Source organism: Loxodonta africana, chromosome 7 (genome assembly GCF_030014295.1).
Source record: "Loxodonta africana isolate mLoxAfr1 chromosome 7, mLoxAfr1.hap2, whole genome shotgun sequence".
NCBI classification, from domain to species: domain Eukaryota; kingdom Metazoa; phylum Chordata; class Mammalia; order Proboscidea; family Elephantidae; genus Loxodonta; species Loxodonta africana.
Window position 1 is genome coordinate 56,566,663 of NC_087348.1, and position 24,587 is coordinate 56,591,249.

At 38.3% G+C, this 24,587-nt stretch overlaps 1 protein-coding gene across 1 annotated transcript in view; it reads right to left on the reverse strand.

Annotated features, from left to right (window-relative positions):
• Positions 1–995: 995 nt before the first annotated feature.
• Positions 996–24,587, reverse strand: part of BBOX1 (gamma-butyrobetaine hydroxylase 1) — a 69,143-nt gene continuing 45,551 nt past the window's right edge. Inside the window, exons 4-7 of the mRNA XM_003412311.3 lie at positions 11,482–11,587; positions 9,723–9,919; positions 3,095–3,261; positions 996–1,229 (exon numbers count right to left, since the gene is read on the reverse strand). Coding sequence (XP_003412359.1) covers positions 1,069–1,229; positions 3,095–3,261; positions 9,723–9,919; positions 11,482–11,587 — 631 coding nt within the window. The 3' untranslated portion in view covers positions 996–1,068. The remainder of the gene's footprint in view (positions 1,230–3,094; positions 3,262–9,722; positions 9,920–11,481; positions 11,588–24,587) is intronic.

Sequence of the window (24,587 nt, forward strand, 5' to 3'; positions counted from 1 at the left end):
TAGCTGTCATTGATACCTATGTTCCGCTACCAGGGGCAAGCCAGTGGGCACAGAAGAAACCTAGACCAACATCTGACTTTGTCCAGAGGTTAACAGACACCATGTCCATTCTTGAGTGCTATACCCATCTTGGTTCTACCTCTCCCAGTTGTTTGTTGAAGGTAAGGAATAAGGAAAACTAATTCATGGACAGGTGTAAGCAATGAGGGCAGTTCTTAGGAATATTTTTTGGGTCAAGAGAACCTTAAGAAACAAAAACCCATTGCCATCGAGTCAATTCCGACTCATAGCAACCCTACAGGACAGAGTAGAACCGCCCCATAGAGTTTCCAAGGAGCTCCTGGTGGATTCGAAATGCCGACCTTTTGGTTAGCAGCCATAGCTCTTAACCACTATGCCACCAGGGTTTCCAAGAGAACCTGAGGAGACTACATTTTCTGTTAATTTGGCATGTTTGGGTTTGATGTCTTAATTTAAGTAATAAAGAAAATGTTGAGATTGCCAGGTTGGTGAAGTCTGGATGTTTAGGTAATAGAATTCTATAATAAAAGTGAACAAACAGGTCTTTGAAAACATACAGCCTTCTCGTAGGCATGCTGAAGACAGTTAAATGCAGACTGAGAAAGGGGACTCCACAGGCAAAGGAGCAAAACATATTTTATTTGAAACAAATTTTACTAGAAACAAGTTTTATCTGAAATAGAAAGATCATTTGAAACAAAAGCTTTGTTTAAAACAAAAAGCTGTATTTGAAGAAAAATTTTATTTGATATGAAAACTGTAGGCATTCTGGAGACTCTCACATGTGAAGAAAAGAAATTAAAACATATGTATGACAAAACTGAAGAGGTGCTTTATTTAGAAAAGAGAGAACACTACCACAACATCTAAAAAGTTGACAATTTATATGACTACAAGAAAAGAGTACATTTTGGAAAGACTTACGTATTCCATGTCAAAGAAATTAATATCTAAATGATTTAGATAATGACCTGTGGACCCAAATAAACTTGCCCTATCTTACTAAATATACCAGGTGCAATCTTCCTAAAATTATAGACAGGAGATTCAGTTTCCATTTTCGACACTCTGTCTTAAGATACGAAGCCTTGACATCACCACATCCCAGTCCGCATAAGCTCCTTCTAGATGGCGGGATATCTCTGTTCCAGCTTCATAGCTCCGTCGGCCGTGAAGTAAGCGCCAATTATCAAAAGTAATCACATCACCTAGATAAAAGATTTTTTCAATATGAATAATTATGTGTTTAAATGATTTGCATAGCTAGAAAATATACAAAATACCTCTGCTACTTGTTTCACATCAGGAAGTAGTTAATTTATTTCTTCCCATAAAATTGCCCATTCACTTTTTCACAGAAATCAGCCCACTGGAGCTAAACTGCGTTGGCTTTATGACATTTAAACTACACAGCTTGGTAGTAATTTTATACTTATCTTACAAAAATTATCTGGGTGAACCTTTGAATTATTCCTACTGATGTTGCTTATCTCTTAATTAGAAATGTTTCTTCTCAGTAGAACAGATTCAAATAATCATTAAAATAGTGACATTCTTAGTTCCTAACATTTCATGTACATTATTTATTTCTAACTCTACAAAGATTCCTAAAGAGAGAGTATTATTTCACTTTTTCATACATAGAAAACAGGTCCCAAGAAGCTGAGGGATTTGGCTTAAGATACACTACTATTCCTAATTACGGTGTTGGCAAAGAATACTGAATATACCGTGGACTGCCAGAAGAATGAACCAGTCCGTCTGGGAAGAAGTACAGCCAGGATGCTCCTTGGAAGTGAGGATGGTGAGATTTCGTCTCACATACTTTGGATGTTATCAGAGGGGACCAGTCCTTAGAGAAGGACATCATGCTTGGTAAGGTGAAGGGTCAGTGAAAAAGAGGAGCACTCTCAATGAGATGGAATGACAGAGTGGCTGCAACAATGGGCTCAAGCATGGCAAAGATTGTCAGGATGGTGCCGGACTGGGTAGTGTTTCATTTTGTTGTACATAGGGTAGCTATTAGGTGGAACCGACTGGACGGCATCTAACAACAATTACAACAACACACTACTATTAAATAGTGGAGCTCGGATTTCAACTCCTATTTTTTTTGATTTTACTCCCGTGGCATTTTCATTTTACCACATTTTCTCTCTTAAAATCAGTCTGCTGTGACTATATGGCAGTGGATTTACAGCGGTTTCTAACTTTATTATGCCCAAAAATCAATTTAACATGTAATCATAAGTGAAAAGACTCTTCCACATGGCCAAATCAACAGCAGAGAGAAATTATTTACTATTGATATAAAAAAAGATTCTAATTTGATGGCACTTTATCAAATAGAAATGGCCCAAAAAACACAATGCTTTATGATCCTTTTTTTCAAATACTTGAAATATTTCAAGTAATGCTATCTTTGCTAGTAAGTTCAGTAGGTAAACATTATGTACTTTTTAGTGAGAATTTGGGGGATAATTTTTACTTGTTTACCAGGATAAGCATTAAGGACAAGCTCCAGTTTACACTGAGTTATCAGGATATAAGGTACCAATCTATCACACGAGGATTTTATTTGATCTGCCGCTTGTCTTTCAAATGTTTATTCTTTATGTTGGAGGTTCTTAAGTGTTGGTGTACTTAAAAATTACCTACAGGTCCCTGGGTATGCTCAACTATTAACCTAAAGGTTGGCGATTCAAACCCACCCAGGAGCGGAGGAAGGTTCTTGTGATCTGCTTCTGTAAAGATTAGAGCCCAGGAAGCCCTGCGGCATAGATCTACTCTGTAACGCATGGGGACACCATGAGTCAACATAGACTTGACAGCAACAGGTTTTGTTTTGTTTTGGTAAGGATTAACTGGGGAGCTTGTTAAGAATGAGTATTTTTGAGTCAAGAGAACAGGGCTGGGGGTCAGGAGTCTGCTATTTAAGCAAGTTTCATGCTCATCAACATTTTGTTGTAAGGGTTCCACATGGCAGAAAAACAGCTTTGGATGTCTATCACTCTAGATGGTTAAGTTGAAGAAAATCCCTCCTTCAGTTGTCTGAGAAAATGTATTCACTGACCTGGATTCATCTTGAAGGTGAACTTGAATTCTTTGGAGTTCATGAGATCAACAAACTCCTTCAGAGCAGCATAAAATGGCTGAACTCTTTCAACAGGTACATCAAATATCGTGTCTCTGGTAGCATTATTGAAGTTGATGCGAACCACTTGGCCTTTATCATCTAACCTAATTTTTTTAAGGGAATAATTTTAAATACATAATTCAAGAAATGTCTTTTTACAGTTCTAAGGGTCAATTCCTCTTGGAAGAGATTTCTGAAACACAGTATTAAAGAATCCAAACACACATACAGGAAATACCAAGGTTACCTGTGGTACAATGTATACATTCATTTTTTTCATTCATTCATTCAGCAAGTGGTTTTAGCAATCTCACCAGAAGTGCCAGAAAGAGTCAACTTAATCTAAAATAAATATTACTAAGAGATTCAAGTTGAAAATCTTGTTATGCTTAGTGAAATTCATTCATTCTTTGTATTCCTTGTGGGAATGTCATTATGAGGTTGTCTGTTACATCATATTTTGTAGCGATTCACAGTAAAAATTTATTTCAGGTTTTGGAAGTATCTTGAATCTTATAACTAATTATGCTCCCTCCTTGCTTTGGTCTCTGGACACTCAGAGCTGAAATTGAAATCTGACACTAGTAAATGTGCTGGACTTTATGGTAATTACAGACAGCCAACATTTATTCTGCATTTTCTGAGTCAGGAATTATGGTAGAGACTTCCACATATTATCTCTGTAATTTCCACTTCAATTGTACATAGTAGGTATTAGTATTATTCCCTATTAATGGGACTGAGGCTCAGCGAGGGTAAGCAACCTGTCTGAGACTGCATACCTAGCAAGTGAAAGAGCTGTGTTTCATGTGACTGAGTTGGTAACCACTGGAATGCACTTCTACAGCTTAATCTCAGCATTATTTCCTTTGCCCCAGTTTCTTTAGTTTTTACTGTATTGCATTATACCTAATTCTGTCGGCTACCTCAAAGACTTTTTTTGTACTAGGCAGGACATAGACATTTCAAAGAAATTTAAAAATTTAATCACTAGAAAAATTGTATTACACCAAACATTCAGGAGATGGGAGTCCTGGGCTACCTGAAAACCTACTTTATTTCATTTCCTGTTGGAAATATATCAAGTGGCTTAATGTTAACCACTAGGGATACCCTGAGACCTTGCAAATGGCCAAATTTGGTAACTTGGTAATAACAGAGCCAGGTCATGATTCAGATGGTGACATTCAATTAATCTCACTCAATAGCTAAATTTCTTACATCTGTTCACTAGTCTTACAGAATCTGCAATCATATTTTCTCACAAAAAGGCTCATTGCTGTCGAGTTGATCCTGACTCAGCGACCCTAGAGGGCAGAGTAGAACTGCTCCATACAGTTTCCAAGGAGTGCCTGGTAGATTCAAACGGCCAAGCTTTTGGTTTGCAGCCATAGCACTTAATCGCTACGCCACTAGGGTTTCTAAAACAACCAAACCAACTGCTGTCGAGTCGATTCCAACTCACAGTGACCCCATAGGACAGAATAGAACTGCCCCACAGGGTTCTCCAAGGAGCAACTGGTAGATTCAAACTGCCAACATTTGGTTAGTAGCCATAGCTCTTAACCGCTATACCGCCAGGGTTTCTTTTAGGAAATATGATGTTTCTACCTTTTAAATATATTCAGAAACTGAGTTATTTTAACACTGTCATGCTACCACTTAAACTACTCAGTTCCAAGGCACCATCATCTCTAGCCTGGAGTCCTACAGCAGGTTCTACTTTTTTCTCCTTGCTCCCTGCTCAAATGTCCTTCTACACTATATTCAACATAGTAACCAGGGAGATCTATTTAAAATGTAAATCAGACATGTCTCTCTTCTGGTCAAAATCTTGCAGCTTCTCACTATTTCACTCCTAGTAAAAGCCAGTGTTCTTACAATGGTTTACAAGGCCTGCATGAACTCACCCTCATCTGATCTCTTTTCCTGATACTTTCCCCCTCACTCACTCTACTCCAGCCACACTGGACTTCTTGGGGTTCCTTGGACATACCAGACATGTTCTTAGGGACTTCTTAGTGCCTTTGCTCTGACGGACTCCTCTGCCTGGAACACTCTACTGGGAAAACACTGTCACTCTTTAAGTCTGCTCAAATCTCATCTATTCAATGAAGTTTTCCCTCACCATCCTTTTTAATGATACAAAGTTCCATCCTCCCCAAGTGTCTGGTCCTTCAGAGCCCTCCTAACTTGTCCTACTTTTCCTTGTTTCTAGACCACTTAAAATTTTTTAACATTCACTGTAATTTACTCATTTGTTTATTTTTTTTTTATTCTGTGAGTTGGAATAGACTCAATGGCAATGAGTTTGGTATGGTTTCTTCTCCATTAGAATGTAAGCTACACAAGAGTAGAGATCTTTGGCTGATTTGTTCACCGATGTATCCCAAGCATTAAAAACAGTGGTTGGCTTCAACAAATACTTGTCAAATGAATAAATGAAGGCCATATGTGTTCATGATAGGGCTGAATTTATATACTGGGGACTTGATTATCCACTAGATGATTTAACTTTCATATTATTTGGCTATTTCTCTTAAAAAAAAAGAATACAAACTCGATTCTCAAATTGGAAACACTCCCAAAATTCATTAACTTAAGTCTGATTAAATAACTGTCCTAGGAACACAATGTAAACTAATTCTCAAATAAAAGGGCTTAGTGGCCTTTGTAGGCATATGGAAAAATCATGAGGAAATGTTAAATGAAACAGATAGGACACAGACTGTCCTATGCAAGGAATGTATAATTTTTGTTGGCTTAGCATCTTTTTCGGGAGACATCCTTGTTTCCTTTTCAGTTCATGTGGTTCTGTTGGGGCTAACCCTGCATCAGAAGTCCAGAGATAAATATGAGATCCAGGCTAGGCCAACTGGAATTCTCCAACCCCTTGGCCATGGTGATGGCCTCAGGGGTAGATGTGGACATCAGCTGGGCAGTGAGTCACCTAGCCTTTTTGGGGCTATTAGGAAATAAGTTGTTTTCCTTGTGCTGTGATTACTGGCTCTAAAGATAAGGTCAACTGGTAGTTTCTGTTGACTGTTTTTGAGAATGAATCCAACACAGAGAATGGCAAAACTAAAAGGTAAAGAAAAAAGAGAACAATTTCAGATGATATTGATTATCCCCTGGCATTACCTAATTTGGGTTAGATTCTTTCACATCTGGTGAAGAGTTTTGACTAGTGAAATTACATTGATTACAAGTATGTAGAACTTATATTTTAAAAGGAGCCCTGGTGGCACAGTGTTTGAGAGCTCGGCTGCTAACCAAAATGTTGGCATTTTGAATCCACCAGCCCTTCCTTGGAAAACCTATAGAGCAGTTCTACTCTGTCCTATAGGGTCCCTATGACTCGGGATTGACTCGACCGCAATGGGTTGGTTTGGTCTTTTGTATTTTAAAAACGAAGTGTAGAAAACCTATGTTCACATAAGAACCTGCATATAAATTTTTATAGCAGCTTTATTCATCACTACTAAAAATTGAAAGCAACCAAGATGCCCTTCAAAAGGTGAGTGATGGTGCCTTGGAACTGAGTAGTTTAAGTGGTAGCAGTGACAGTGTTAAAATAAGTCAGTTTCTGAATATACTTAAAAGGTAGAAACATCCTATTTTCCTAAAAGAAACCCTGGTGGTGTAGTGATTAAGAGCTATGGCTACTAACCAAAAGGTTGGCAGTTTGAATCTACCAGTTGCTCCTTGGAGAACCCTGTGGGGCAGTTCTACTCTTTGGGCCTTTGTCAAATATCAACTGCTCATAAGTGGATGGATTTATGTCTGGATTCTCAATTTTGTTCCATTGGTCTATGTATCTGTTTTTGTACCAGTACCAGGCTGTTTTGACTACTGTGGCAGTATAATAGTTTCTGAAATCAGGTAGACTGAGGCCTCCTACTTTGTTCTTCTTTTTCAGTAATGCTTTACTTTTCTGGGGCCTCTTTCCCTTCCATATGAAGTTGGTGATTTGTTTCTCCATCTTATTAAAAAATGTCATTGGAATTTGAATTGCATTGTATCTATAGATGCTTTTAGTAGAATTACATTTTTAAAATGTTAAGTCTTCCTATCCATGAGCAAGGTATGTTTTTCCACTTATGTAGGTCTCTTTTGGTTTCTTGTGGTAGTGTCTTGTAGTTTTGTATGTATAGGTCTCTGGTAAGATTTATTCCTAAGCATTTTATCTTCTTGAAGGCTATTGTAAATGATATTGATTTGGTGATTTCCTCTTTGATGTTCTTTTTGTTGGTGTGGAGGAATCCAACTGATATTCGTATCTTTATCTTGTATCTTAATACTCTGCTGAACTCTTCTATTAGTTTCAGTAGTTTTCTTGAGGATTCCTTAAGGTTTTCTGTGTATAAGATTACGTTATCTGCAAATAAAGATACTTTTACTTCTTTCTTACCAATCTGGATGCCCTTTATTTCTTTATCTAGCCTAATTGCTCTGTCTAGGACTTCCAGCACAATGCTGAGTAAGAGTGGTGATAAAGGGCATCCTTGTCTGGTTCCCGATCTCAAGGGGAATGTCTTCAGACTCTCTCCATCTAGGATGATGTTGGCTGTTGGCTTTGTATAAATGCCCTTTATTATGTGGAGGAATTTTCCTTCTATTCCTATTTTGCTGAGAGTTTTTATCATGAATGAGTGTTGAACTTTGTCAAATGCCTTTTCTACATCAATTGATAAAATCATGTGGTTCTTGTCTTTTGTTTTGTTTATATGATGGATTGCATTAATTGTTTTTTTAATGTTGAGCCATCCCTGCATACCTGGTACGAATCCCACTTGGTCATAGTGAATTGTTTTTTTGATACATTGTTGAATTCTATTGGCTAGAATTTTGTTGAGGATTTTTGCATCTAAGTTCATAAGGGGTATAGGTCTGTAATTTTTTTTTTTTTTTGTGGTGTCTTTACCCGGTTTTAGTATCAGGGATATGCTGGCTTCATAGAATGAGTTTGGTAGTATCCCATCCTTTTCTATGCTCTAAAGTACCTTTTGCAGTAGTGGTGTTAACTCTTCTCTGAAAGTTTGGTAGCACTCTGCATTGAAGCTGTCTGGACCAGGGATTTTATTGTTGTTGTTGTTGAGAGTTTTTTGATTATCTCTTCAATCTCTTCTTTTATTTTGGGTCTATTTAGTTGTTCTACCTCTGTTTGCATTAGTTTAGGTAGGTAATGTGTTTCTAGGAATTCATCCATTTCTTCTAGGTTTTCAAATTTGTTAGAGTACAATTTTTCATAGTAATCTGAAATGATTCTTTGAATTTTAGTTGGGTCTGTTCTAATATCACCCATCTCATTTCTTATTTGGGTTATTTGCTTCCTCTCCTGTTTTTCTTTTGTCAATTTAGCCAATGGCTTATCAATTCTGTTAATTTTTTCAAAGAACCAGCTTTTGGTCTTATTAACTCTTTCAATTGTTTTTCTGTTTTCTATTTCATTTAGTTCTGCTCTAATTTTTATTATTTCATTTCTTCTAGTGCCTGAAGGTTTCTTTTGTTGCTCTCTTTCTATTTGTTCAAGTTGTAGGGATAGTTCTTTGATTCTGGCCCTTTCTTCTTTTTGTATGTGTGTATCTATTGATATAAATTGACCTCTGAGCACTGCTTTCATTCTGTGTCCCGGAGGTTCTGACAGGAAGTGTTTTCATTCTCATTGGATTCTATGAATTTCTTTATTCCATCCTTAATGTCTTCTATAATACAGTCTTTTTTTGAACAGGGTATTGTTCAGTTTCCAAGTGTTTGATTTCTTTTCCCTGCTTTTCCTGTTATTGATTTCTACTTTTATGGTCTTATGGTCAGAGAAGATGCTTTGTAATGTTTTGATGTTTTGGATTCTGCTAAGGCTTTCTCTATGACCTAATATGTGGTCTATTCTAGAAAATGTTCCATGTGCACTAGAAAGTGATAGTATACATTTGTGAAAACCCATAGGACTCTGCAACAAAAAGAATGAGCCTTAATGTAAACTACAGACTTTAGTTAATCTATATTGGTTCATGAATTATAGAATTGTAACACAGGGATCAAATATATTGATAATAGGAGAAACAGTGTGCAGGGGGATGAGGGTATGTATGGGAACCCTCTGTACTTTCTCCACATCTTTTTCTGTAAATCTAACACTTCTCTGGAAACCCTGGTGGCATAATGGTTAAGTGCTACAGCTGCTAACCAAAAGGTTGGCAGTTTGAATCCACCAGGCACTCCTTAGAAACTCTGTCCATAGGGTTGCTAAGAGTCAGAATCGACTCAATAGCAATGAGTTTTTGGTTTTTTGGAACACTTCTCTAAAAAATAAAGTCTATTAAAAAATGAAGTTTACATGAGTCTTTGTATCTTCTCTTATGTTGGGAGAAATTGGAGACTTCATGTGATTTGGTAAAGTTTTTTTTTTTTTTTTTTCCTCTATCACTCTAAAATTTGGTTAAAGAGTTAAAAAAAAATAATGCTCTGGGGTTGACCAAAGCTCTTTCTTCTTTAAGCTTTAGGTTAATGGAGTTTTTTCTGTCAACTTTTTTATTGCTATGATAAATTCATAAACAATACTCACTCTATAATTTTGTGCTTAGATTGTACGGAGAAATCACAATAATCGACTCCAATGTCTGTGAAGTCCACAAAGGTGGAGGACAAAATCTGGAATGCCTGAGGGTTTTTTTCCTTGAGCTTTCGGCATACATTGAACCCATCTACAATTTCTGAATCACCTCCAGTGACTGTTTGCTTTATGCAGTGCAGAAACTGAACCTGTAAAAAAGAAATGGAGAAGTGTGATTTAAAAATGATCTGCACAGACTTTTTTTCTCCAGCCTGCCTTTTACAGTTCAGCTGAGCTGATTAGCTTGGCTGCTGACCCTGGGCTTTTAGAAAATCTCTGGGCCATACTTAGAACAAATCACATTGTGTGTCTTGTCCCCACCACCCAATCCCCACCCAAAAAGTTGACTACAGTGGTCATTTCACAGTCATCATTTAGTTCAAAGAAATCATGTGGTGTTTCACAATCAACAAAATAATTTAAAACATGTGAAGCCAGACAGAATAGTTTAGCCAATAGTGGCAAGAACAATGGGTAACAACAGGGGCACAGAGAAAACAGACTGACGAGAAAACATCAGTCGAAATGAAAAAAAAAAAAAAAAAAGGGTAATTTTTTACTTTGGCTCATTTGTCCTTTATTACTTGAAGGATTGCCCAAATTTTTCACTTCCACTTACTTTTGAAGATAGAGATTTGTGTGTAGTTATTTCATTTAGACAATTTAGCTCTAAAAATAGGGACAAAATGTCCTTTAAAAAGTAAATTCTCTGATCATTTACTTTCTGGTTTGACAAAATGATGATTTTGGAAAAATGTAGCTAGTTTAAAGAAATGACAATTTTGTTAAGATGTAGTGGGATTCTCCAGGGGCCTTCAGGAGGAATCTAATAGAACAACACGCGTTGTTCTCTTCCTTGTATTACATCCCTTTGTAATGTATCTTTGTAGCTCCTTCCACGAGAAATGGAGTCTATTGCCCCACCTATTGAATTTGTGCCGGACTTGTGATTTGCTTCAAACAATTAGCATTACAGAAATGACATTGGGCTGATTCCTAGCCTAGGCTTTCAGAAACCTTGCATATTTTGGCTGACTTTCTGGAAACTCTGCAAGCTTCCATGTGCACAAAGCCTAGGCTAGCCTGCTGGAGAATGATAGACTGTGTGGAGCAGAAATAAGCCATCTCAGCAGAAGCCAACCTAGCCAACCAGTCCTTATCCTATTCAGCAGTTGACTGCAGGTATATGAACACAGACTAGAAGAACTGCCCAGCTGAACTTAGCCCACAGTATGAAAACATGAGCTAAGAAAATACTGTTTTAAGCCATGAAGTTATAGAACAGGTGTTTATGCTGCAATAGCTAATTGATACAAATGATGGTCACGTGACTTTGTAGGAAAGCCCTACATTGTGGTCCTGGACTTTATTTTCTCTTTACTTCTCTTGAAAGTTGTATATTTACAAAGAGACCCCAAGGTGTACTGCTGCAATGAAATCTCTCTTCGCAAACCAAAAGGTGGCAATAGTTACTTCCAGGAAGGAAAAAAAAAATATTTAAAAAATGCATGAAAATCTTTTATCCCTTTGGAATGTGAGGCTACTGAAGATTTAGGTAAAGAGATTTTGTGAGTGTGGATTGTTTAGAGAAAGAAGATCCTCATAAGAAACATTACTTACGTAACGTAAAGCCTTCTAGACTTAAATACAAATATATAAAAATATTGGTCTCTGGCTTGCCTTGTGGAAAATATCTTGAGGCTCACCTTACCCCAGGTGGATGATGAAGGGCTGGATAATCAGTGTGAAAGCTTAACTTCCCAGTTGTATAAGCCACATTGTTTGCATCGATTTTGTCTTGCACTTGCCAAGTATGTCTGTTAAATACAAGAAAACACATGTTTAAACAGGCTGTCACTAAGGCAGAGGAAATGTGTTAGAATGAACTTAATACATGAGGGCAATGGAAAATTTTCATTTTATGAAGTAATTAACACAATGACTAAGAGCTAGGAAGGGAGTCTCACCCTTTTTTGTCCAAAATGGCAATTTCAAAAATGGAATCTCCTTGTTTCTCATCTCCTCTGAGCAAAAGAATACATTTAAACATTACTATTTCTTACAGACTTCATGAAGAAGTGAACAGGTGATTGTAGGCTATTTTTTAAATAGCATGTTGAGTTTTTAGTTACATTCTTGTACCTGCTACTGACTGGCACAACTTTACCAGTAACCCTAGAAGCCTTCCATGTGCCCTGTCCCAGTCACGATCTCCTCTCTCTTCTCCTAAATCACCATGACTTCTATAGTTATTATTTCCTTGTACTTCATAGTTTTAACACCAAAATCTGTATCCCTAGACATTGTGTTCCACCACTTGTCTGTCAGTTTGTCATACTGTGGTGGCTTCCGTGTTGCTATGATACTGGAAGCAATGCCACCAGTATTTCAAATACTATCAAGGTTATCCATGGTGGAAAGGTTTCAGTAGAGCCTCCAAACGAAGACAGACTAGAAGAAGAACCTGGCAATTTACTTCTGAAAAAATTGGCCAGTGAAAACTTTATGAATAGTGGCAGGACATTGTCCAATACAATGTCAGAGAATGGGCCCCTCAGGTTGTTGCTGTTGTTGTTAGGTGCCATCAAGTTGGTTCCAGCGCATAGTGACCCTATGTACCACAGAATGAAACACTGCCCGATCCTGCACCATCCTTACAATCATTGTTATGCTTGAGCCCATTGTTGCAGCCACGGTGCCAATCCATCTCGTTGAGGGTCTTCCTCTTTTTTGCTGACCCTCTACTTTACCAAGCATGATGTCCTTCTCTAGGGACTGATCCCTCCTGACAACATGTCCAAAGTATGTAAGACGCAGCCTCGCCATCCTTGCTTTTAGGGAGCATTCTGGTTGTATTTCTTCCGAGACAGATTTGTTCGTTCTTTTGGCAGTCCATGATATATTCAATATTCTTTGCCAACACCACAATTCAAAGGTGTCAGTTCTTCTTTGGTCTTCCTCATTCATTGCCCAGCTTTCACATGCATCTGATGCCATTGAAAACACCATGGATTGGGTCAGGCGCACCTTAGTCTTCAAGGTGACATCTTTGCTCTTCAACACTTTAAAGAGGTCCGTTGCAGCAGACTTGCCCAATGCAATGCATCTTTTGATTTCTTGGCTGCTGCTTCCATGGGTGTTGATTGTGGATCCAAGTAAAATGGAATCATCTGTGACAACTTCAGTCTTTTCTCCATTTATCATGATGTGGCTTATTGGTCCAATTACGAGGATTTTTGTTTTCTGTATGTTGAGGTGTAATCCATATTGAAGGCTGTGGTCTTTGATCTTCATTAGCAAATGCTTCCAGTCCTCTTTACATTCAGCAGGCAAGGTTGTGTCATCTGCATAATGCAGGTTGTTAATGAGTCTTCCTCCAATCCTGATGCCACAGTCTTCTTCGTATAGTCCAGCTTCTCAGATTATTTCCTCAGCATACAGATTGAATAAAAAAAAGAATTGAATAGGTACGGTGAAATGTTATAACCCTGATGCACACCTTTCCTGACTTTAAATCACTCAGTATCCCCTTGTTGTGTCCAAACAACTGCCTCTTGATCTTTGTACATGTTCCTCAAAGCACAATTAAGTGTTCCAGAATTCCCATTCTTTGCAATGTTATCCATAATTTGTCATGGTCCACACAGTCGAATGCCTTTGCATAGTCAATAAAACACAGGTAAACACCCTTCTGGTATTCTCTGCTTTCAGCCATGATCCATCTAACATCAGCAGTGATAACCCTGGTTCCACGTCCTCTTCTGAGTCTGGCCCGAGTTTCTGGCAGTTCCCTGTTGATTTACTGCTATAGTCACTTTTAAATGATCTTCAGCAAAATTTTTGCTTGGATGTGATATTAATGATATTGTTTGATAATTTCCGCAGTGGGTTGGATCACCTTTCTTGGGAATAGGTATAGATATAGATCTCTTCCACTCAGTTAGCCAGGTAGCTCTCTTCCAAATTTCTTATGATAGACAAATGAGCTCTTCCAGTTCTGCATCTATTTGTTGAAACATCTCAATTGATATTCTGTCAATCCCTGAAGCCTTGTTTTTCACTAATGCCTTCAGTGCAGCTTAGGCTTTTTCCTTCAGTACCATTGGTTCTTGATCATATGCTACCTCTTGACATGGTTGAACATCGACTAATTCTTTTCGGTATAATGACTCTGTGGATTCCTTCTGTCTTTTTTTGATGCTTCCTGTGTCATTTAATAGTCTCCCCATAGAATCTTTCACTATTGCAGCTCGAGGCTTGAATTTTTTCTTCAGCTCTTTCAGCTTGAGAAACACCGAGCATGTTCTTCCCTTTTGGTTTTCTATCTCCAGCTCTTTGTGCATGTCATTATAATACTTTGTCTTCTCAATCTGCCCTTTGAAGTTTTCCGTTCAGTTCTTTCACTTCATCATTTCCTCTTTTTTGCTTTAGCTGCTTGACATTCAAGAGCAAGTTTCAGAGTCTTCTCTGACATCCATCTTGGTCTTTTCTTTCTTTCCTGTCTTTTCAATGACCTTTTGCTTTCTTCATGTATGATGTTCTTGATGTCGTTCCACAACTTGTTAGGTCTTCGGTCATTAGTGTTCAACGCATCAAATCTATTCTTGAGATGGTCTGTAAATTCAGGTGGGATATACTCAAGGTGGTATTTTGGCTCTCATGGACTTGCTCTGATTTTCTTCAGTTTCAACTTGAACATGCATATGAGCAATTGATGGTCTGTTCCACAGTTGGCCCCTGGCCTAGTTCTGACTGATGACTTTGAGCTTTTCCATCATCTCTTTCCACAGATGTAGTCGCTTTGATTCCTGTGTATTCCATCTGGTGAGGTCCATGTGTACAGTCACCATTTATGTTGGTGAAAAAAGGTATTTGCAATGCAGAAGTCATTGGTCTCACAAAAGTCAATCATGCAATCTCCAGCATAGTTACTATCACCAAGGCCATATTTTCCAACTACCGATCCTTCTTCATTTCCAACTTTCACATTCCAATCACCAATAATTATCAATGCATCCTGACTGCATGTTTGATCACTGTCAGACTGCAAGAACTGGTAAAAATCTTCAATTTCTTCATCTTTGGCCTCAGTGGTTGGTGCATAAATTTGAATAATAGTCATATTAACTGGTCTTTATTGTCAGTTTGTTGTACTATTGTGGCTTGCGTGTTGCTGTGATGCTGGAAGCTATGCCGCCAGTATTCAGATACCAGCAGGGTCACCCATGGAGGACAGGTTTTAGCTGAGCTTCCAGACTAAGACAGACTAGGAAGAAGGACCCAGCAGTCTACTTCTGAAAATAGCCAGTAAAAACCTTATGAATAGCAGCTGAATGCTGTCTGATATAGTGCCGGAAGATGAGCCCCCCCAGGTTGGAAGGCACTCAAAAGATGACTGGGGAAGAGCTGCCTTCTCAAAATAGAGTTGATTTTAATGACGTGGATGAAGTAAAGCTTTCAGGACCTTCATTTGCTGATATGGCACTACTCAAATTGAGAAGAAACAGCTGCAAACATCCTTTAATAATCAGAACCTGGAATGTACTAAGTATTAATCTAGGAAAATTGGGAATCATGAAAAATGAAATGGAATGCATAAACATCGATATCCTGGGCATAAGTGAGCTGAAATGGACTGGTATTGACCATTTTGAATTGGACAGTCATATAGTCTACTATGCTGGGAATGACAACTTGAAGAGGCATGGTGTTGCATTCATCATCAAAAAGAACATTTCAAGACCTAACCTGAAGTACAATGCTGTCAGTGATAGGATAATTGCCATATGCCCTCAGGTTGGAAAGCACTCAAGATACGACTGGTGAAGAGCTGCCTCCTCAATGCGTTGTTGACCTTAATGACGTGGATGGAGCAAAGCTTTTGGAACCTCCATTTGCTGGTGGGGCACGACTTATCATATGAGAAGAAACAGGTACAAACACCCATTAATAATTAGAATGTGGAACGTATGAAGTATGAATCTAGGAAATTTGGAGGTTGTCAAAATTGAAATGAAATGCATAAAGATTGATATCCTAGGCAATAGTGAGCTGAAATGGGCTGGTATTGGCCATTTTCAATCACATAATCTTATGGTCTACTATGCTGGGAATGACAACTTGAAGAGGAATGGCATAACATTCATTGTCAAAAAGAACATTCCAAGGTTTATCCTGAAGTATAACACTGTCAGTGATAGGATAATGTCCATATGGCTACAAAGAAGACCAGTTAATATGACTGTTATTCAAATTTACCCACCAAGCATTAATACCAAATATGAAAAAAATTCAAGGTTTTACCAACCTCTGCAGTCTGAAATGAATCAAACATGGAATGCATTGATAATTACTGGTGATTGGAATGTGAAAATTGGAAACAAAGAAGGATCAGTAGTTGGAAAGTACGGTTTGGTAATAGAAATGAGGCTGGAGATTGCATGATAGAATTTTGCAAGAACAACAAGTTCTTCATTGAAAATACCTTTTTCAACAACATAAACAGTGACTATACATGTGGACTTCACTGGATAGAATACACAGGAATCAAACTGACTACATCTGGTGAAAGAGATGATGGAGAACCTCAATATCATCAGTCAGAACAAAGCCAGGAGCCGACTGTGGAACAGACCATCAATAGCTCATATGCAAGTTCAAGATGAAGCTGAAGAAAATTAAAACTAGTCCACAAGAGTCAAAGTATAAACTTGAGTGTAACCCATCTGAATTTAGAAACCATGTCAAGAATAGATTTGACCCATTGAACACTAATTACCAAAGACCAGATGAGTTGTGGGATGACATCAAGGACATCACACAGGAAGAAAGCAAAAGGTCATTAAAAAGATAGTAAACAAAGAAAAAGATGAAAATGGATGTCAGAAGAGTCTCTGAAACTTGCTCTTGAAAGTAGAGTAGCTAAAAGTGAATGGAAGAAGTGATGAAGTAAAAGAGCTAAACAGAAGATTTCAAAGGGTGGCTTGAGAAGACAAAGTATTATAATGAAAAGTGCAAAGACCAAAAGGGAAGAACAGGTTCAGTATTTCTCAAGATGAAAGAACTAAAGAAAAAGTTCAAGCTGTGAGCTGCAAAATTGAAGGATTCTATGGGCAAAATATTGAACAACACAGGATGCATCAAAAGAAGGTGGAAGGAATACACAAATTCACTCTACCGAAAAGGTTTGGTTGAAGTTCGATCATTTCAGGAGGTAGCACAGGATCAAGAACTGATGGTATTGAAGAAAGAAATCCAAGCTGCAAAAACAGGATGAAAAACAAGACTCCAGAAATTGATGGAACATGAATTGGGATGTTTCAAAAGATGGATGCAACACTAAAAACACTCACTTGTCTATGCCAAGAAACTTGGAAGACACCTGTACAAATGACTGGAAGAGATCCATCTTTGCACCCATTCCAAAGAAAGGTGATTCTCCAGAATGCAGAAATTATCGAACAATATCATTAATATTGCACAAAAGTAAAATTTGCTGAAGATAATTTAAAAATGGTTGCAGCAGTATATCAACAGAGACCTTGCAGACATTCAGGCCAGATTCAGAAGAGGATGTGGAAGGAGAGATATCATTACTGATGCCAGTTGGATCTTGGCTGAAAGCAGAGAATACTAGAAAGATGTTTACATATTTTTTATTGACTATGCAAAGGCATTTGACTGTGTGAATCATAAATTATGGATAACATTGTGAAGAATGAGAATTCCAGAACACTTTATTGTGCTCGTGAGGAACCTGTACATAGATCAAGAAGCAGTCACTCAAAACAAAGGAATACTGCATGGTTTAAAATCAGGAAAGGTGTATGTCAGTGTCTTATCCTTTCACAATACTTATACAATCTGTATGCTGAGGAAACAATCCAAGAAGTTGGACTATATGAAGAAGAATGAGGCATCAGGATTGGAGGAAGACTCATTAACAACCTGTGATATGCAGATGATACAATCTTGCTTGCTGAAAGTGAAAAGGACTTGTAGCACTTAGCTGATGAAGATCAAAGACCACAGCCTTCAGTATGGATTGCACCTCAACATAAAGAAAACAAAATCCTCACAACTGGACCCGTAAGCAACATCATGATAAACAGAGAAAATATCGAAGTTGTCACGATTTTCCTTTTACCTGGATCCACAATGAAAGCCCGTGGAAGCATCACTCAAGAAATCAAACAGCATATTGCATTGGTCAAATCTGCAAGTTTTTTAAAGCAAAGATGTCACTTTGCTTTTTAATACTTTAAAAAAGTGAAACTGACCCATACGATGGTATTTCCAATTGCCTCATAAGCACTCGAAAGCTGGACAGTGAATAAGGAGGACTGAAGAATAATTGATGCCTTTGAATTGTGGTGTTGACAAAGAATATTGAATATGTCATGGACTGCCAGAAGACTGAACAAATCTGTCTTGGAAGAAGTACAGCCAGATTGCACATTAGAAGCAAGGATGGTGAGACTTCATCTCACATACTTTGGACATGTATCAGGAGGGATCAGTCCCTGAAGAAGGACATCATGCTTGGTAAAGCAGAGGGTCATTGAAAAGGAGGAAGACCCTCAACGAGATAGATTGACACAATAATTGCTACAATGGACTCAAACATAGGAATGATTGTGAGGATGGCACAGGATGAGGTGGTGTTTCGTTCTGATGTACAATGAGTCCCTGTGAGTTGGAATCGACTTGACAGTACCTAAAACAATAACAGACATTATAGTTTAATCTTACTGATTAAAAAACAGCCGTGTTTAATTTACATTTTATTTAGTCTTCTAATCTACAAGTTTCCCCTCTAGCCCTTGTCATTATAATTTTTTGTTTGAAGAATTTAGGGAATTTGACATAGAGCTAGGTTGCTTCTGCTCAATTAGTCTTTATTGGGACTTGAATTCACTTCTTTTACGGTGAGCAAAAACCTCTCCCTGTTTTAGCTGCTCTTCTCAAGTTAACTTGCCAAACTTTCCAGTGAATACACCTATTGGTTGCTGTAGGGGTGTGTTTTTCTTAGGTCTTTAAGACACCTTGTGATTCCTTCTTTTTTTTTTCCAATATGGACATCAATACGCTACCAGTCTTCTGAATGTTGGTGATATGTCCTTACCAGTTCATATTTTGGGGTTTAGATCTTTTGTAAATGTTTTCTTTTTTTTTTGTGGCTATTCTACCTGATTATTGCTCTGATTATTTTATGTGAGGATTTGGAGACATCGAAAAATACGCCCCTTTCCCTGAGTATGGGTTAGTTTGATTTTGTGCCTGATGATATTGATCACTTACTATGTGCGAAGCACTGGGAATGAATGAGGACATTTTATCACATAAAGAGTGAAGGTTGTTGTTGTTAGGTGCTGTCAAATTGATGCATAGTGAAACCACGTGACAGAATGAACGTTATTGTTGTTGTTTTTAGGTGCCATTGAGTTGGCTCCGACCGCATGTACAACGGAATGAAACACGGCCTGGTCCTGTGCCATCCTCATAATCTTTGTTATGCTTGAGCCCATTGTTTCAGCCACTTTGTCAATCCATCTTATTGAGGGTCTTCCTCCTTTTCTCTGATCCTCTACTTTACCAAGCATGATGTCCTTCTTCAAGGACTGATAACATGTCCAAAGTATGTGAGATGTAGTCTCTTCATCCTTGGTTCTAAGGAGAATTCTGGTTGTACTTCTTCCAAGGCAGATTTGTTCGTCCTTTTGGCAGCCCATGGTATGTCATAGATTAAGATCCCAGTTTCACAACTAGCCTTTGGAAAATAAGTTTTGCCTCTCTCTATGTAAAAGGAAGAAATTGAATAAGCTCAGCTGTTTCTAAATTGTGTAGGTAGTAAATCAATAGGAGGTATTTGCTAAAAATGTTCCATGGTCAAATAAAAATTTGGGAATGTTTAGTTAAAAATTTTACACAGGCCTGTAGGATTTTTTCAGAGTTAATATGCCAGGGTTATAGTGACTCGGATCCCTGGTGGTACAGTGGTTAAGTGTTTGGCTAATAACCAAAAGGTCGACAGTTCGAATCCACCCACTGCTCCTTGGAAACCCTATAAGGCAGATCTACTCTGCCCTATAGAGTCACTATGAGTTGGAATCAACTCTATGGCAATATATATGTGTATAGTGACTCCTGAAAAGGGAAATTATAATTTGCATTTTTTTCTTAATGTTGCGTGACCCACTTTTTTCAGAGCCTCTCTTAGAATTCTGATATTGTCTTGAAGCTCCCAGAAATTCTAGAAGATAGCTAAGGTTTCTCTAGTATGAAAGTGTCTATAATTCTAAGTGATTTGATCCAGACATTAACTAACTATAGTGAAGGAATGTGTTGTTGTCCTTGAAATGAAACACTGCCTGATTCTTCACAAACAGAATCCTTTAGAAACTCCTCTTGTAGACTCTAGACTAGCTCCACGTTCTGAAATTTACTACTTGCTATCTATATAATCTCGGACAAATCATCTATTGTTTCTGAGCCTCAATTTATATATCTGTAAAATAGAACAATACATACTTCAAAGACTTGCTGTGAGAAATAAAGACAAATGTCTATGTCTGACACATAGGAGATGCTCCTTAGGACTCTCTCTTCTTCTCATTTTCCTGAATATCCAAATTTTACTTCTCCACTTAGAACTTCAATTAGCACTTTTTGTTTCACTCAATTGGAATTGAAATTGTTGGGTGTTTTGTGAAGATAATTACAATTTTTAAGGAGGTCTCATATGTCTAAAATCATTTAAATATGTCAATACACAATTCTGCCTCCTTTTCTAGATGGTAAACTTTTTTATAGTGGAGAACAACCTTTCACCTAGCCCAGGGCCAGTCCTAAAGCTGGGACTCAATAGATATTGACAAAATGAGCATAAGCAGAGGAAAGGTGATTTTCCATACCTTCATTTTCTTATGATATGTGGTAAAGGGTAGTTGTAGCAGGGAGGGAAGGGATGGAACACTTAACATTCTCTCCCGACTCCTCCCTTGGGAATACCGTAGCAATCTGTAAACTTTTCCACATCTGGGAATATTTTTCTTAATGAGCAAAAGTATGATTTTGTCCCTGTTCTCTGGGAATAAGAATGAAACTAGCTATTTTTTTCTCTGTTTTCCTCATTTGAATTTAAGACTGAAAGCATGGTATGTTTTTCACTAAAGGTTATAGAGTTACCCATATGTGGACATGAACTGGAAAGAGACCGAGGAAATGTGGTGTATATATAGCCTGCTGCAACTCATTTCAAGTATGAGTCAGGCAATCCATTATAATGCAATGACTGTGGCCAAGAAATACATGTTCTCTATGAAGTTCATGTCACTAGGTAAAAAACCAAATCAAACCCACTGTCATCGAGTTGATTCTGACTCATAGCGACCCTGTAGGGTTTCCAAGGCTGTGAATCTTTATAGAAGCAAACTGCCACATCTTTCTTTTGTGGAGCTGCCGTTAGTTTAGAACCACTGACTTTTCAGTTAGCAGTCGAGCACACTAAGCACTGTGGCATCAGGGCTCCTTTCCTGTCACTCCATAACCCATATATAATACACAGCCAGATTATTGTCAGTTTAGGCATTTTGAGAATAATCAACATGTAGGAAAGGATTTAAGTGACAAAAACAGTGATTTCATCAAGTTGCAACACATGTAATATTTTCTAAATAAGAAGATGATGTTGTTGACACTTTCAGTGTGAAAAGACAATTTGGATTTTCTTTTAAAGAGTGGTGATGATTTTGCCTTGATCCACTTACACTCTCTTTCCTGATTCCTCTTATTATCAAGGGTAAACTGATGGAGTTTTGCTGTAGTCAAGAGCTGGCTAAGATTCAAGGTGCAAGGTTTAGCCAGGAACAGATCTTTTCTTTGTCATTAGCTGGCTTCTACAGGCATAGGGCCTGTGACTTGGCTCCATGAGAGCAGTTCTTCAGCCCTCTGAGCTAACTGGCAGGGGATGATAAACATTTTTTAGCCCCAGAGTGTCTTAGGCATGGTATGGAACATGCAGTCTAAAAGTCTGTACTTACACGTAATGTTAAATCCCAGGAAAGGAGCTAACCAATTCCAGTGACAAAACATTCTCCTAATAGTTATACCATAAACCTGGAAACGTCCTAGAAATCTCATCTGGTCTACATTTCTGCCTCCTTATAGAAATGAGTCATGCCAAGAGAACTGCTGCTGATTGTCTATGACTCTAAGCCCCCACTTATCCTTCCCAAATCCAAACCTACAAGGTAACACAGCAGAAAGAATTGCAAATATTATCCGTTGGCCTGTGGAGAAACTATTTTTTAGAGCCTAGCATTGGGGTCTTAGTGATGTAAGAATGTATTCATATGCATCTCTGATTAGAGTCACGTACTAATGTTGCTCTAAGCAAGGCAACAGGTCAAGCAGATCACCTAGAATTGCTATGGCTGAATCCAAGGCACAGGCCCAGATTCTTCTAAAACTGAAGAGGCAGGTTCAACATAGCATCTTAATTCATGAGTGTAGACTTACTTTGTACTGTACTGGGGCAGATAATTGAAAACTATACAAGTAATCCTGCTTTGGAAACCCTGGCAGCGTACTAGTTAAGAGCTACGGCTACTAATCGAAAGGGTCAGCAGTTTGAATCCACCAGACGCTTCTTGGAAACTCTATGGGGCAGTTCTACTCTGTCCTATAGGATCTCCGAGTTGGAATCGACTCAACGGCAATTGGCAATGGGAATCCTGCTTTTGCCAAAGATGCTATTTTTAACAAACTCTCATTTCCATGGCACGGAGTAGGGGACTGACTTGATGTCAGGCAATAACATATCTAACATTGCTCTTATTCACTCCATCAAATTATTGCAGAAATCTTCATGAGACATCAGAATAAAAAACAAACAGGGAGGCTCTGGGATGATGGTAGTGACATAGTTTTACAAATCTCCTTTAATGCCCCACGCAGAGCATCTAGAGTGCAAAAACAAAAACACATGAGCAACATCTAAACCAAAATTAGGTGGCAAGATATCCCCATGAATCCCAGAATATGAGTGGATAGGACAAACACTCAAAAGCCACATGGCTTATGAAGTATTAGCAATTGTGCAGGAGGAAGCAGAGGGAAGCAACAGGGCCCTGATGGATCTGAAAAATTCCCAAGAGATATCCCGTAACTCAGAGAACACTGTCCCCACTTGCCTTTCCTGAGGAATTTACAGTAAATGAGCTTCAGGCAATGAGTAGATAGGCATTGACGTAGAACTGGTGCTAAGCAGACATATGCATTTAACTGCAGAACTAATTATAAGGGAGAAAAAAAGACATATTGAAAAACTAAAAAATAGGGAAAACCGAACTGTAGTGATAAAGGATGTGCTCCTGGGTGATAAAAATCTAAACTAGGACTTCAAGGAAGTGAGTAACATAAAATTCAGGCTAGTGGTTAATTTGGAGAGAAAGGAGGGGCTTGTGATTGGATGGGACATGTAGATGGGTTCTCTAGTGGCAGGCAAAATTCCATTTATTGACTTGGGTGGTGGTTAAAGGGTGTTTGCCTTATCATGACTCATTTGTTTTACGTGGTTTTCTGTATTTGTGTTATATTCTACCATGAGAAGTTATTTTTTTCTTTTTTAAATTATGTTTAAAGATTAGTAACACTCTTAAAAATGAAGACAGGTGGTGACAGAGAGATGACAACTACTTCTAAAAACATGAAGAAAAGAGTTATTACAATTTGCTCCCAGCAAAGACCCCCAAACTGTAAGGGGGAGGGGGAGAGCTTGCACTTGGGAAGAGGAAGAGGCAGGGGGTGGTGACATTCCTCAGTAAGATGGTCCCTACATAGTTAAACTTTAAGCCAAGGAAATGATCTTTATAGGAGTCCTTAATCTGATATGGTCCTTAACTTGATAAAGTCCCTAACTTGATAAGGTCCCTAAATTGGTAATTAAACCTTAACCCAAGGAAATAGTCTCCATAGGGAGTTCTGTCCTGGCTGTTAAGTATTAACAGAGAGAGATATGAGACAAGAAGTATATAAAACCATAAGAAAAGGACTATCAGGGCACTCAGATTCTTTCTCTACCTGAGTAGACCACTTGATGCTTCCTAGTCAAGTGTACTTTTACTACTAACCCTTTGCTTGTTAATAAACCTCTGCTTGCTTGGCACTGTTTGTCTCAGCGTTTGAATTCTTTCTTACACTGAAGACAAGAAACGAGGCCATTCCCCAGCAACATATTCTGGTGCCATGACTCGGATAACAAGCTTCCTCCTCCTTTGTCCAGAAAATGGTGAGTCCATCTCAGGGCGTGGGCTCTCTTTCTTTCCAGCCCAGCGCCGAGGCATCCCTACCTCTATGTGTGTGTGTGTGTGTGTGTTTTGTTTCTTCTTGAGAGAGAGGTCTGAGAGGTGCTAGAAAGATTTGTCTATACTTAGTCTGACTATTAACAAGAATATAGTAATAATGAGTGTCTGATTCTTTTAAACTCCAGAGAAAAGAGTGTTAACCCCCTTACAAAGAATCTGAATGTCCGAGAGTATACAAAGAAGTGGGCTACAGGAACCTACTTTATGACAGTCCTCTGTGCCCTGATTCCCTCTTTCAGTGTGCTAGAACAATTCATAAAGTATACAGAGAGGGGCAGACATGAGGAATGAGTTTGCTGGTTCTGCAGAGAAAAGGAAGGGAGGGGCCCAGAAAATAATAAGATTACCCCCGTTGGGTATGGACAGAAGAGGGGCTCCCACAAATGCTAAATCATCTCCTATGCCCAATTCCAAGGGACCCCCAAGATTATGCGGTGTGTCAGGGGCAAGG